This window comes from Delphinus delphis, chromosome 11 (assembly GCF_949987515.2).
Source record: "Delphinus delphis chromosome 11, mDelDel1.2, whole genome shotgun sequence".
In the NCBI taxonomy this organism is placed as follows: Eukaryota; Metazoa; Chordata; class Mammalia; order Artiodactyla; family Delphinidae; genus Delphinus; species Delphinus delphis.
The window spans coordinates 56,471,547-56,487,337 of record NC_082693.1 but is presented as its reverse complement, the minus strand read 5'-3'; the positions used below and the strand labels follow the sequence as shown (position 1 = coordinate 56,487,337).

The 15,791-nt window shown below is 39.8% G+C and overlaps 1 protein-coding gene across 2 annotated transcripts in view; it reads left to right on the top strand.

Annotated features, from left to right (window-relative positions):
• Positions 1–2,450: 2,450 nt before the first annotated feature.
• The window catches only part of PTPRR (protein tyrosine phosphatase receptor type R), a 255,782-nt gene continuing 242,441 nt past the window's right edge, over positions 2,451–15,791 (top strand). For both annotated transcript variants that reach the window (XM_060025240.1, XM_060025238.1), the window contains exons 1-2: positions 2,451–2,804; positions 5,195–5,423. In XM_060025240.1, the coding sequence (XP_059881223.1) occupies positions 5,372–5,423 (52 nt within the window). In that variant the 5' untranslated portion in view covers positions 2,451–2,804; positions 5,195–5,371. The remainder of the gene's footprint in view (positions 2,805–5,194; positions 5,424–15,791) is intronic.

Here is a 15,791-nt window from a genome sequence, read left to right as displayed (position 1 = left end):
GAATATATACCTTATTTGGGGTACCTAATTTTTTTCTTAGAATACATATTGCTGTCTTTATGTATTTGTGTATGTGTGCGTGTATCAAACACTTTAAATAGATAAATCTTAGCAAAACTAGAGCTGTGTTAGGTTGTAAAATTTAATTGTCATTAACCATCTTGATTGAAGTCTGTTTCTTGAGTTGAAAACACTGCATTTTCCACTTAAGTCTTGAAGTTAAGTCCTTCCATTAATCAGGGAGTCAGTACAACAGAGTTGTTAAAGCATAGTGCTAGAGTCACCAGTCCTGACTTCTGATCCCAGCTACGCCACCTACTGGCTGGATGACCATGGGCAAATTACTGGCCTTATTGAGTTTCAGTTTCTTCCTCCATCACAAAAGGAGAGTAACATCTCCCAGAGCTCTTGCGAGAGTTTGGTGTGAAAATATATATTTTGTAAATTGTAATGCTTTTCTTCCTCATTCTTAGTGCGCTTTTTATTTCACCATTTTCTTCACTGTATGCTCATACAGAGGAGTAGATTGTTCTGCTTTTTTGTGGTTAGGAAAAATATTTTTAAAAATTAATGGTGAAGCCACTCATCTGAACATGTCTTCCCCCGTGAATTTCCAGTTCATTCCGTTTGATCCTGGGCCATTCTACTCTGAATACAGCTTAATTCACATCAATTCTTTAATTTGTAAAGATAAATTATTGCCCTTCTTTTTCCCTCTTATCTGTAGATATCTCTCAGGCAAAAGGAAAGGGACTTCGTGATTGATAAAGTGGCTCTGTGAAGCATGGTGCAGGGTAAGTACATTATGGATCTCAGTAACATGTTGGGCATTGTCACCTATTGCTCCTGTACACTTTGGTAAGTTCCTTGAAGTCATTTCACTGTCTCACTTCTCTTGCACCAGCTCACACCATCCCACAGCCTCTCTTCATGCAGAGCAGTTAGAACTTGCTCATCCCGCTGGGCTCGGCTCATTTACTGTTCTCCACTAACAGCTTCTTGCCTGCTACACATTCCCACCTCTGCTGCCACCCTCCAAGAAGAGATAATCTCCTCTGGGAATTCCCCTGCGGTCCAGTAGTTAAGACTCCGCACTTCCATTGCCGAGGGCACGGGTTTGATCCCTGGTCAGGGAACTAAGATCCCACAAGCTGTGCTGTGTGACAGCCAAAAAATAATAATAAAAATAAAGTCAAGCCATTAAAAGAAAAAGAGATAAACTCCTCTATCCTGCTCTCCATTACTTTAAGCATCCTTCTCATTAAGTTCTCCTAAGCGTGATTCTACCTGCTGTGTGTCTTTGTTCACTAGATGCTAGACCCCGGAGTCCACTGCCACAAGCAGTGCTTCACCTTTCTGGAGACCATCTCCTGTGGCTGTGTCTCACCAGACCTTTACTGCCAGGTCTAGGGTCAGTGTTCTGCTCTGGCCCTCATCTAATTCTAGTGAGCTGCCTACAACTGTCACTATTTATGTTTATTATATGTGCAGTAGTATATCACAGTGGTTTGGTATCAAATTATCTGATCGTGCATCCTAACTCTACCAGTTTACCTTTTGGTTGATTACCTACTACTTGATTTGGGGCAAGTTACTTCTCTGTACCTCCATTGTCTCATCTCTAAAATGAGATGATGGTAATGCCTCCTTGTAGGGGTGTTATAAAGTTTAAATTGGGACATCCATATGCTTAGAGCAGAGCCTGGCACACAGGAAGCACTAAACAGTGTTAGCTCTCATTATATTTAAATAATCATCATAATCAAATAACTTAAATAGGAAACTCTAACAGTCAATGGATCCAATTTCTTTAAAGTGTCCTGGGGAAAGATGGCCAATATGAATGGTTGTCATCCATTTATAGACATGTTAATGTGGAAGCTCATAGCAGTTATATTTGGTTTGAGGACAGGCTCTGAAAGGCTTCTTTCCTGTATAAATTCTTCCTGACTCTCACTTCATAAGAAACAGAGACTGTGCATTTTGTGGGGAGAAAAAGTCCACATGACTAATTTTCTGTTTCTCTTTCAAAATGTCAATGATTTCCTTTAGGACACAGCTCTGTGGGCCAGTACCAATTTGCATGGCTCTCTCATATTAATTTCCATGCTTCTTTACATTGGAACTTTTTAAAACCTTGGCACAGTTTGTTAACCAAGGTTCTTCTCTAAAACACCAAATTGCCTTCACTAGTGTTAAATCACAGGTCAAGGGAAAGCAGCATCTATGGACTCACAGAGAATATGTCTCAAAGAAATAAGGGATTGACTTTTCACTAATGGGCTAATTCACTTACTGTCCATTGACTTCACATGTCATGGGATCAAATCTATTGAGGGTATATTAGGTCAACTCACCAAGGAATATGAATTTTTTTGCTCCTTTATCTTTTACAAGTAAATTAATAATTAATATCCAGTCACCAAAATTACATCTGGAGGTTATTTTTACTATGCTGAACTATTCTAGTAGTATATCTAGTTGAATTAGAAATTGGGAATTTTGCTGTGAAGGGGATTTTCATGCACAGTTTAATAATTCAGCTACCTGCACCCCTGGGCAAAATAAATAGCTGGCTGAATGCTTTTTGGCAAAGTCACAAAAAATTATATTATTTGAAACTTTAAATGTCCCCCCCCCCGAAATAAATGTTGGGATTATCTGTGGGAAAGCAAAGGGTTCAGGGCATTATAGCAGCATTTCTTCATTTTACCGTATGTGCATTTTCTTCTTGGAGAGCTATGAAAGTGTGGTAAATTTTTTTTTTTTTTAGGGAGGAAGAAAATAAGAGAAGCACATCCACTGTAAGTGGACTACAGTTATTTCACTTCACCTCTCAGCCCTGCTGCAATTCTAGTACCTGATGTTAGTTGAGAAGGGCTACTCCTCTAATTTTTAAACACAGCTAAATATCTACTTAGTAAGAATTCCAAAGGGTCAGGATAATTGTCAAATTGAATTTTATCAGCTAATTGCTTTTGATTTATTCCTTTTTTTGAGCACCTGTTTTGTGTGAGGCACTACTGTTCTAGTCAGTTGGCATATATCAGAGAATAAAATTGTCAAAGATGGGCTTCCCTGGTGGCGCAGTGGTTGAGAGTCCGCCCTGCCGATGCAGGGGACACAGGTTCGTGCCCCGGTCCGGGAAGATCCCACATGCCGCGGAGCGGCTGGGCCCGTGAGCCATGGCCGCTGAGCCTGCGCGTCCGGAGCCTGTGCTCTGCAACGGGAGAGGCCACAACAGTGAGAGGCCCACGTACCGCAAAAAAAAAAAAAAAAAAAAAAAAAAAAAATTGTCAAAGATATCTGCCATTGTAGAGGTTGGATTCCATTGTGGGAAGGGGGGTAAGGAAAGAGATAATAAATGATAGATGTAATAAGTAATTCTTTTGGTATGTTAGAAACTGATATATGCTGTGCGGAGAGGATACTGGGGAAAAGTGAATCTACAGTAGGGAAAGAGGTTACAGCTTAGAGAGGTTTTGGGCGAAACAGTAGTGCCACAGAAATGGTATGTGACACACCCATGTGGGGAAGTGGACGAGGTGGAGTAGTAAAGCTGCATTTATCTCTATTTTCAGCATAGAAGTCCTGTCAACGTATTAAAAATAAATTTCATTCTCCCCCTTCTCTCGACTATTTGAGTGTAATTCCTAGCCTTGCCTCTCAATGCTAGAGATAAAATAAATTATAAAGGAAATGATACTGCCTGGGCTCTGATCCTGTGACATCCTGTCTAATTTAAGCTCTTGTGGGTAGCATGTTTCCCATTAGTTGTCCCAATTCACAGAGGATGGAGGAAGAAAGCATTGAATGAGATATGCAGTTCAATTCAACAAGCACTTACTCCTACCTCTTATTTACCTAGAACCACTGTGTTCAATTTAAGTAATACAAAGATGCAGAAGTTCCTAGGGAGCCTTGGGCTGTGTTGTGAGGCAATGCTTAGCAAATGTTGTCTATACATTCAAGTGTGGAAGAGAAATATTGTAATCTGGAGTTAGCCCAGGGCTTTCTGGAAAAGTGAGATCAAGGTTAGACCTTTTTAAACTTGAATGTGGTACTGAAGCAAGTGGGAGCAACTGGGGAAGGGGCAATAGCATCCCATGAAGACACAGAGGCAGAAAAGAGTTGCTGGGATAGTTAATGGAGAAAGTCTGGCCAAGGGACTTCATGACTAGGAGTAATTAGCCACTGGAGTAACAGAAGCATCTCCACACTCCAATGTCACAGATGAGGGGGGAGGAACACCTGTATTAGCCTGTTGCAGACTCCCTAGAGACGCAGAGCTGCACGGCAGGAGACCAGTTACAGAGGTGATTCTATTATCTTTCCCCTTAGAAAGTAAAAATGGAGACTGAAGATAATTATCTCCAAAAAACAAAAAGGTGCCTTCTTCTCTTCAATTACATGGATATATCCCACTTCTGTCACTATGGTCATTGACTTTGAGCTTGAGAAAGTTTAAAAACAGGGACCGCGCTGGAGACAGGCGAAAGAGAAAAGGGACCGTGTTGGAAAGAAGGCACCCCCAGGATGCACGTTTACTGCTTACACCCAGCAGGCTGCCCCATGACCGCTCCCCCTGGCAATCCTGATTAGCGGAAGACACCTGTACTCTATTCCCATAGGCAGCCTGGAGAAGCTGGGCAATCTGCGGCCCAGGAAGCGTCAACTGCTAGCAATGAGCTCTGTCCACGTGTAAACCGAGATTTGGGGAAGGAGCAGGGTGGGTGTAGGGGTTGACACTTTCTTAGGCTCTCTCCTCTGGTTCCTCAGATGGGGCCTTCATCTAGTCCCACCCCCACGTTTTGGACAGATGCTGTACCCCTGACAACCGTCCCAAGATGCTTCTCCCCGCCCCGCCCGCGCCCCGCGGTGGAGCCTGCTCCCCTCGCAGCCGCAGCTAAGACCCGGAGAAATGGAATTTCACTTTGAAACTCCCGTGCGTGCGGCGCGAGGGCCAGCGCTGGGCATGCTCAGTAGCCGCGGCGCGGCGGAGCTGCTGCTCGCGCTGCGCTGGCCCCGGGCTCCAGGGCTGGCGCGGGAGTGCGCCCCGCCCCCCCGCGCCTTCCCCTCCGCGCCTGCGGAGCTTCCAGAAGGCCGAGCAGTAGCGGCTCCCAGGGCGTCGGTCCCCGCCCTGCGCCGCCCAGCTCGCCGCCGCATCCTACTCCTCTTCCTCTCCTCTCTTAAGGAGGCGAAGCTGGTGCTTCCTTCTGTGGGCGCCACACACGGCTCTGCCAGCCCGAGCCGAGGACCTGCGAATGAATCCCGGAGACCAGAGGACCATCGGCGGGGGCTCTTTCCAATAACACTTTGCCTGAAGTGGCGGCGTGGCTGAGTTTCTCCTCCACCTCTCAATGCAAACAGTATGCGGAGGGCGGTTGGCTTCCCTGCGCTGTGCCTGCTTCTTCACGCTGCAGGTAAGGGGTTGCCGGGCATAGAGCCAGAGATGTGGATGCGCTGGGAGACTGCACATGCTTGAGGGCTGTAGGAAAAGCCTGCTTCGCGAAGAAAGCCTTAGGAAGGCAAAGCAGGACAGTGCTGACAGGAAAGCGGTGAGGGAGTCATGCACCTGTTGGAAGACTGCGGCCGAAAACTTAAAGCTAAAATCAGCTCTTGATTTTTCCTTACCTCGTATGAACATTTGCAGTACGAATAGAGGTTGGCTTGCTCCACCCCTCCCCTCCATGTAGACTCCCAGATTTTGTTTCTAGGCTCTGCACTTGACTGTCAGTTTTTCAGGAGGCAGACAAGACATCCTACTGAATGTAACCTTTTCTACTGCAGCGGCTACATCCGTAAGGTCTCTTGGTTTAGCGAGAGCTCACAGGGGTGCACTGGCTGTAACCTGATGGACCACATCTCCTCCGCAAAGATCGAAATACATGGTTCGCATTAATGATGCCGCTTCAGGCTCCTTTGGCCCCTGCTCTTGTCAGTCGAATTTTCTAAACCAATGAGAGGAACGAAAGATTTAAAATAAGACCCTCTCTTCTCTTTCAGCATCATGGTCAGATTGCGAGGGCACTAGACAGAAACCCAATCACAGTTTCAAAGCTGACAACCCCGGGGTCGGCACTGTCCCTGGGACAGATTTGATGAGGTCTAGCCAGGAGTGACAGTGAGACTAATTCCCACATATAGACATATTTGATACCAGTATCAGGTTTTGTATGGAAGCAAACCTTAGGAAGTACCTGGGGAATTTTATATGCGATGTTGCTACAGACCCTGCTTTTTGGATACATGCAGCCTCTATGTAATGCAAGGACTTGCTGGACTGAATCCTTTATCATTTTTACACACACGTGAACCAAAATAGAATATGGCAGAGAGATTTTAGGAACCCTGCTGCGACAGCAGTTGTCCATGCAGTATCCCTGTAGCAATCAAGGACTAGGTATTTTCCTAGAGTTTGCCTGTTATCCAACCACAGACGTTCATTCATTCTTTCAACCAACATTTATAGAGTATGTACTACATTCCAGGGGTAATGAATAAAAATAATGGTTGCAAAATTACAATTTTTGTATTATCTTTTAAAAAGAGTGTGGGTGAGTCCTTTTCTATGTGGGTGATAATGAGAGTGAAATATGGTACTTCCTTATTTCTAGCTAATACTATTTTAACATATTGTGAATCTCTTGAACAAGTAATGGTTAGGGACATTCTGGCTATAATTAAGTACCCATGTTAATTGTATAATTATGATGTTATATTGTGGAATTTTCAGGAGTTTGACACTTTTTGAAAACTAAGAAATAGCTATGACTTGGTTATTAAATTATTTGCAAACAGTTATAGTGAATACTTTCATTACCACATACAGTTCTTTAATGTTGAAATATAGGATGAAAATATACACATTGGGTTGAGGTTTATTTACGTTATTGTTTTATTGTAGCACTGATAGAAACATCTGTTACTGAAAAATCCTCAATTCCTATCAATTTAGCTGATTTAGCTGATCTATGAAAAATTTTAGTGTCGTTATTTTTAAAGCTAATATATAACATTTCTAAAGATAACATTTAATACATCTTGAGTAATTATAGCTTAAAAGCTATAAAAGCTATAGATAAACTTAAAACTAAGCAGGTGGAAAACATTTCTAAATTTATTGTAGATGAATATTTGGCATGAGGAAATAGAAGACTTTTGTTCATTAAAGGAGAAACCTAGGCATCTGTAGCCCTAGATTATACATGGAGTTCTGCCAAAAGGGTATATTACCAAAGACAAACCAGTCCAACTCTACTTTGACTTCTTAATTTGCAAAAAAAAAAAAGACTATTTAATCAATTTGAATTTAATAAGGCAATGCATTGAAGACTATCTTCAGATTTCAATTGCAAGATGCTGTATAGAAATTAATTATATTCATATTTAATGTAGTGCTTTTGATAGGTGTTTTTTCACAGCAGATTGCAAGTTTAATATTGTGGTTGTCTTGCCAGTTTCATTTTGAATGCATTTTAATTTAAACAGCAATTTGTGGGTCACAAGCTGTCATCAGATTAAAATTCATCACAGTTATCTAAATAACATTGTTAGGACTTTTCATTAGAACTGAGACAAACCAGATTTCTTGATCTCAGCTCCTGTAGATTTGGGTAATAAGAAAATGAGTAAGTGGGAGGGCAAAGATCAAGAAGTCAGTGATTGTCTCTACTTGTTGAATGTCTGATTTGGCTTCTCTTGCAGAAGGTTTTCCTCTCAGGAGAGAAGTGAGCTTTATAAAGAAGGGAAATGAATTCTATAGAGTCAGGCCTCTTTGGCTGAAAAGCTAATTGATCCATTTTGGTTATGTCCAGGGTACCAGCAACTACTTTATACTGGTGGAACTGATGACAGGTTACACCCCTTTTGGGATGGGAGAAATTGGCTGCCAGGATGTGAGTGCTCTTTGTAGCTATACTAGGAACTGTTGACTTCAATTGTCATTCTCCTAATGATAAGTAGCAAACTGTTTTCAGCTTGAGCGTCATCTCTAATTATTTGGTCATGATCTCCTGAGTCACTATGCAAAAAAAAAAAAAAAAATTAAAAAAAAAAAATTCTGACCAACCCTGAGTTCTGATTGCCTTAACAGTGGAAAGTATTGTATCTGTTTGTAATGTCTGTGGGAACAAAAAGGGGAAGAGGGGGTACAATGCTGTGTAATTAACATCTCTGGGTAAGATAACCTTAACGAATTACTGAGCATGGAACTTGTTAGAGAACCTGGACTCAACTCTTATCTATGGCGGCTGATTTTCATAGATGTCTTTAACAAGAAAAGTGTTAATTATTGTCCATCTAACTGCTTAGTGTACAGGTGAGAAAACTATGATCCAGTAAATGATAGCTGGTAATTACTTTAAAGTGCCAATTAACAGTATAGCCAGGGTAAAAAACCTATGTTTCCAGGCCTGTGATTGCACACTATATAAAATCCTACACTGTTTCTGACAGTTGAGGCCACCATTGAGATAGTGGTGCCAGATTCTTTTTCACTAACTGTCCCCATTCTTTTTTTTTTTTTAACATCTTTATTGGAGTATAATTGTTTTACAATGGTGTGTTAGTTTCTGCTTTATAACAAAGTGAATCAGTTATACATATACATATGTTCCCATATCTCTTCCCTCTTGCATCTCCCTCCCTCCCACCCTCCCTATCCCACCCCTCTAGGTGGTCACAAAGCACTGAGCTGATCTCCCTGTGCTATGCGGCTGCTTCCCACTAGCTATCTATTTTACGTTTGGTAGTGTATATACGTCCATGCCACTCTCTCACTTTGTCACAGCTTACCCTTCCCCCTCCCCATATCCTCAAGTCCATTCTCTAGTAGGTCTGTGTCTTTATTCCTGTCTTACCCCTAGGTTCTTCATGACCTTTTTTTCCCCTTAGATTCCATATATATGTGTTAGCATACAGTATTTGTTTTTCTCTTTCTGACTTACTTCACTCTGTATGACAGACTCTAGGTCTATCCACCTCACTACAAATAACTCAGTTTCGTTTCTTTTTATGGCTGAGTAATATTCCATTGTATATATGTGCCACATCTTCTTTATCCATTCATCTGTCGAGGGACACTTAGGTTGCTTCCATGTCCTGGCTATTGTAAATAGAGCTGCAATGAACATTTTGGTACATGACTCTTTTTGAATTATGGTTTTCTTAGGGTATATGCCCAGTAGTGGGATTGCTGAGGCATATGGTAATTCTATTTGTAGTTTTTTAAGGAACCTCCATACTGTTTTCCATAGTGTCTGTATTAATTTACATTCCCACCAACAGTGCAAGAGTGTTCTCTTTTCTCCGCACCCTCTCCAGCATTTATTGTTTGTAGATTTTTTGATGGTGGCCATTCTGACTGGTGTGAGATGATATCTCATTGTAGTTTTGATTTGCATTTCTCTAATGATTAATGATGTTGAGCATTCTTTCATGTGTTTGTTGGCAATCTGTATATCTTCTTTGGAGAAATGTCTATTTAGGTCTTCTGCCCATCCCATTCTTTACCTTTCTGTGAACCAACATAATGTATCAACTTCTGTTGAAAAGACCACTTCAGGAATATACAAGAAGGCAGCTAAAAGCTACCCAATAATATGGATGGCAAAAATATTATGTGGAAGAGCCATAGATAGCTTTTCTTCAGTGTTTCTTCTCTTTCTTTTCCCAAAGAACTATATTCTGTTTCAGGAGATGATATTTATTGGGTAGTATTGTAGTTGCAAAGGAGTGAATATCTTGAAAATTATCATGTGAAAGCTTTCTTTTTCCTATTGAATAGCTAATAAGACATAGAAGCTGATGTCAATGGATTACTCTCTCATCAGGCTCTGGAAAAGGTTCTTTCAAATTTCTACATTGTTCTTACTATTGGCCTTTCTGGATGGCACAGAGACTACCTTCAGTATATCTTCTGAAGATGCCTCTTCATTCTCAGAGAAGTGCATAGTCAGTTTCTCTAGTCTTTAAGAGGGAAGAGTTCCTATGGGATCAAGAGGATCAGGGAAGTCATTTGCAGAAACATCACCCTCAAAAGAAAGGGTAGACGGATAGGAAAATATGTTCTAAGATGTCTTTTCCTCAAAGAAAGAGTCCCTTAGAACTCCCAAATTGGTTTTTCCTGTTCAAAATCACTCAACGAAGTCCTTACACTGGCCCAAGTTCTACTCTGTTCTATCCAACCATTACCTCTCTGATATCTCTCACTGCTTTCCTCTTTTTTGTCTCTCTCCAGCTACAGTAGTCTCCTTCCTATTCCAAGAAGATGCCAGGCACTTGCCCACCTCCCAAAAAAGTTTTCTTTATTTCTTTGCCTGAACTATCCTTTCTCTGTATTTCCATGGCTTAATCCCTCAATTTTAGGTCTTTGCTCAAGGGTTACTTTCTCAGTGAAGCCCTCACTGGCTATCCTAATTAATATTTCATATCCCACCCCCCCAAAACCCTCTGATACCCCTTCCCTGCTTTACTTTTTAAATTAATTTTATGAAGAATAGTCGATTTACAATGTTGTGTTAATTTCTGCTGTACAGCAAAGTGACTCAATTATGCATATATATTCTTTTTCATATTCTTTTCCATTCTGGTTTATCACAGGATATTGAATATAGTTCCCTGTGCTATACAGTAGGACCTAGTTGTTTATCCATTCTATATACAATAGTTTACATCTGCTCATCCCACACTCCCAGTCCTTCCCTCCCCCGCCCCTCTCCCCCTTGGCAACCACCAGTCTGTTCTCTATGTCTGTGAATCTGTTTCTGTTTTGTAGATGTGTTCATTTGTGTCGTGTTTAAGATTCCACATATAAGTGATATCATATGGTGTTTGTCTTTCTCTTTCTGACTTACTTCACTTAGTATGGTAATTTCTAGGTCCATTCATGTTGCTGCAAATGGCATTATATCATTCTTTTTCATGGCTGAGTGATATTCCATTGTATATGTATATATACCACATCTTCTTTATCTATTCATCTGTTGATGGGCATTTAGGTTGTTTCCATGTCTTGGCTGTTGTAAATAGTGTTGCTCCTGCTTTACTTTTTTTTACCAGAGGCCTTTCACCATCTATCATGCCAAATATTTTACTTATTTATATTGTTAATATGGTTCCCCCTCTCCCCATTAAAATATAAGTAACTTGAAGGCAGAGGTCTGTTTTGTTTACTGCTGTTTCTACTGCAGATTCTGCCCAGCCTAGCACTGGGGGTGGGGAGTAGTGCCTGGCATAAAACTCCTAAAGATTAAATAAATACATTGAATAAATAAAAACAACACAGTAATATTTCTGGTCTCCTCTTTTTGCATTTAGTTTCTTCTTGGCACTCATGCAAGTCACCTTGTCAGCTTAGCCACTTCCAGCATGAACTTCAGCAGAACTCATTTATCCAAAACTCAAGTTGCTCCCCAGGAGTCTCACATGCCCAGGGGACATACCATCTCAAACAGACTTTGCTACTTTGGGAATTGAAGGGCAACTGGGGGTGAGCTTGAACTACTTATAAACTCAGTGGCAAAGTCCTTCCAACTGATTGCCAGATGCTATACAGCCCAATGCCTTGCTGGTTGGCTATATTTTTACTTCTTAGTGAAATGCTTTGTACGTATGGGAATGGCTATAGTTATATGAAAGGATTCATACAGCTAATTTACAAGCAGGGTTTAAGGCACTAGGACAAACCTGTCTACTTCTTTGGCATTTGAGGCATAGGTATATGTATACAGTAAGTCCCCTACATATGAACGAGTTCCATTCCGAGAGCATGTTAGTAAGTCCAATTTGTTCGAAAGTTCCACAAAGTTAGCCTAGGTACCCAACTAACACAATCGGCTATATAGTACGGTACTGAAATAGGTTTATAGTACTGTCCTGTAATAAGTTTATAATACTTTTCACACAAATAATACATAAAAAACAAACACAAAAAATAAAGAAGACATTTAAAATTTTACAGTACAGTACCTTGAAAAGTACAGTAGTACAATACAACAGCTGGCATACAGGGGCACGTTCACGTCTTTGAAAGTTCGCAATTTGTACCCTACCTTTGCTGTTTTCTTCCAAAAGGTCACCAAGTCTACTCACCAACTGTTCTCCACTTTCCGTGTCCACATCACTGCCTTGTGCTAGGTCCTTATTTCTCATATAGTATTTCACAATAACCTACCATCAAATCCATCCTTCATAATGATATCAGAGGTAAAACTTGAAAAAGCATACCCGATCACATTCTTTCTTTATAAGATTCTCTAATACAGCTATTTCCTTTTCTCTTAGAATAAACCTAAACTTATTAGCTTGGGAAAATCTTTTACTAACTCCATCTTTCTTTCCTGTCATCATGTTCTGCTTTGCACACTATTATCATACTAAGAGCAAATTTCTTTTGGTTTGCCATGCCTCTCATCCTTTTCACATACTGTTCTATTTATCTTAAATACCCAACTCTGCTTCTTTTTCTAGATAACTTTTTCTCCAACTTCAAATCTTGGTCATTGCCTACTTTGAGAACCCTTCCTGTGACACCCCACCTCATTCAAGTAGCTTTCCTAGGTTTTCCTTTTAGGCCCTGTATATTTCTCTATTAGTGCACTGAACATGAATATTTAAAAAATTTGAGGACAATAACAGAATTGTAGCTTTTATCTCTATGTACCAATAACATAGAACTGTGCTTGTTATCTAGTACACCATCAATAAATGTTGAATGAATGACTAAACATATTCAGGATGTATTAGACAAAATAAATTATGATTAATTTATATTGACAGATTATATCTCATTTTGATCATAAAGAGTAGAATTGACTTTACTACTGCTCTTTCAATCCAATTTACGTTTATTGGTTACAAAGAAGTGGAAATGGGGCAGAAAAGCTTTCATTCAAACATAGTCTGTTTAAGGTAAGTTTGTGTTCTATAGGCATGATGCTTATTGTAGTGGAGTTGTTTGTTGAACTCCTCCTAGATAGATAGACATTCCTATATGATATTCTAGTACTACTTCAGGATGGGAGTGAGATGAATGTCTTTATTTTAAAGAGACCAGATAATTAGGTAAGGTACATAGCGTGATAGTTTTGCACTAAGGAATGGACCCAGAACCCCTGACTCTGATTACTGATTGGTTATCAGCTACCTTGTAATAACAAACATGAACCACTTACACATTCAAAATCAGGTGGGAGTGTGAGGCAGTGGGTTCAATAAACGGAGACCAAAAATAATCCAGCCCTCCCTTAATTCCCCCAAACAGAAACCAAACGATCACAGAAAATTTCTGAGTATTTGGATGGTTTTATACATTTTTTCTGTCTCTTTATATACAGACAAAATCTTTATAAAACCGTAAACAATTTTTATGGGAGCCATGCTTATACCTGAAGAATGGAGACTGGTTTACGAATTAGAAAAAGTCACTTTTTATGAGCCGATGGGATCACACATCAAAGGCTCATTTATTGACATTAGTATTAATGATAACATGGATGTTGTTTCATGGTAAGTTTATTGTTAAATCTCTTAAAAGGTGTCTGTAAAGTCTGATTCAAAAGGTAGAGAAAGCCATTTTTCCCTTTAAAAGACGATTTTGAAAGATCCCACTTGGCCATGAGTGCATTCTTCATCTTCAAAGTACTTAGACAAATGCTGACACACTTAGAGTAGCACTGATGTTTCCCAACAAAAGGGATTTTAATAGCCTGAAAAAATTTAATGGTAATACGTTATTTTAAGATCAAATTTCCTAATGCTTATTGACCAAATAATATAACTGTGTCTATTATTGAGATGATACTTGCCACAGAATGACAATTAGCAAATTTATATTATGAATATGAGCACTTTCCATTTAAATTTTTTATTCATAATGGCTATCTAGACTTTTCTCATAATCAAATCTTATTTGACTTCAATTTATTAAGATGTTGATATCCATTAAAATTGCAACCACATGGACCAACAACAAAACAAAACTAATTGTTTACGTGAAGCAATACGTCTAGATCAATATGTCTAATTGCACTGAAGTAGATGCCAAGTTCAGTGGGGATATGAATTATTTTTTATCTTAGTTCAGACCTGAAGCAATGTACATTTGCTGACTTAAATGTGCAGAATGGCTTAAGGCAGCCCTAAACTACTGATTCTTTGGAAAAGATCAATAAATGAGCACAGAGTAAGAGTGTCTCACAGTGATTTACTGGCCTGTACAGCAACATGTATAGAATAAGGCTCTACATCTATTTCACTGCAGTAATGAACCAGTTCCAGATGAAGACTAGAGGGGACATGAAGCAATGCCCATAACTGCACAGAGTCAGCTCCCATCACTAGGGTTACTTTCACTTACCTGGGAAAGATGCTGAATACAAAGTACGCCAAACATCATGATGAGTTAGTTTGAAAGGCCATCAATCCATCAATATAAAGATGTGGTTTTAAGTTAAAGTAGTTCACCTTCTTGGTCTTGTTGATTCAAGACAGTGTTTTTATTCTCCCTGGAAGAAAATAAAATGGCGTAAGCAGAGAAGTAAAAAGAAAATAAAGGAGTAAATGCCATATTTTTAGATGACTTTTAGCAGAATAAGGTAGTAGTTAAGAGCATGTATATTGTGGTCCAGCTCAAATCCAGGCGTGATCACTTACTATCTCTGTAACTTAGGCCAACTTAATCTTTCCAAGTCTCAATTTCCTCTTTTTAAAATGGAGATCAGGTACTATACAACTATAAGGTTGTTGTTGTGTGTTAAACAGGATAATGTAATGTAAAATAAACTGTGCTGTCTTAGTAAGTGCCATGTAAGTGTTAGGTATTATTTGACTAGGGGTGGGAGAGGTCAGATGCTAAATGGTCAACTCGTATCTTGGAGCAATTTCTCATTCTTTTTGTGTTTGAGCCAATGCTGCAGAAGCATGCATGCCCGAGAGAGATTCTGAATTCAAATCACTTCTTCAATTTGATCTTATCTGCATAGTTTTCCTCTACCTTTGGCGTGAGGCTTACTAAGTGTGCAGGTTTGTGATGGACTGTGAAGTTCCAAAACATCCACCTATTGCTTTTGGCCACCGAGAGGCTGGAGAGAGCCTGGCCAAGCCTAAGACATCAGATCTCATTCTCCCAGCCCTTCCTCAATACCCCCCACCAAGCCCCTCAGTAAAATAGTTTGACATCCTCCCCCCATCCCAGTTCACCTCCCCCACAAATCTCTCTGTAATTCCTAAATCTGGACATTAACTGAAGCTATGAAAATATAATAAAAGGGTCTCCTACCAAGATAAACATTATATTTTATAGGGAAGAAACAAATAGATTTCCTTATAAGAAAAGAAGGAAAATACAAAGGACTATTTCCTAAGTCCCTATGATGTGCTACACTCTATCCCAAGTGCCTTATATAAGATAATCATCTCACCCTTTAGGATGGAAAGTTTGTTTGAAATGACATGCTTGTACTACAGAAACAGCAAAAATACACTCTAACTCATGTAGCATAGTAAAAATTAAAAAGTTCTAGAATCTGACTGCCTGGGCTTGAATCCCATCTCTGCTGTTTACTATTTAAATTCTCTGTACGTCCCTTTTCTTATCAGAAAAAAAAAGGCTAATAACATAGTAACTACCTCGTAAGGTGGTTTAAGGATTTAAAGAGCTAATTCCTAAGGGCCCACAGCATGGGGGCTGGAACACTGAATACATTCAATGGCTAGTAGTTGTAAGAATTATCATATTAGCATGTGAAAACTTTCGTTGTTCCTATATTTCAGGTTCCATACTTGAAAAG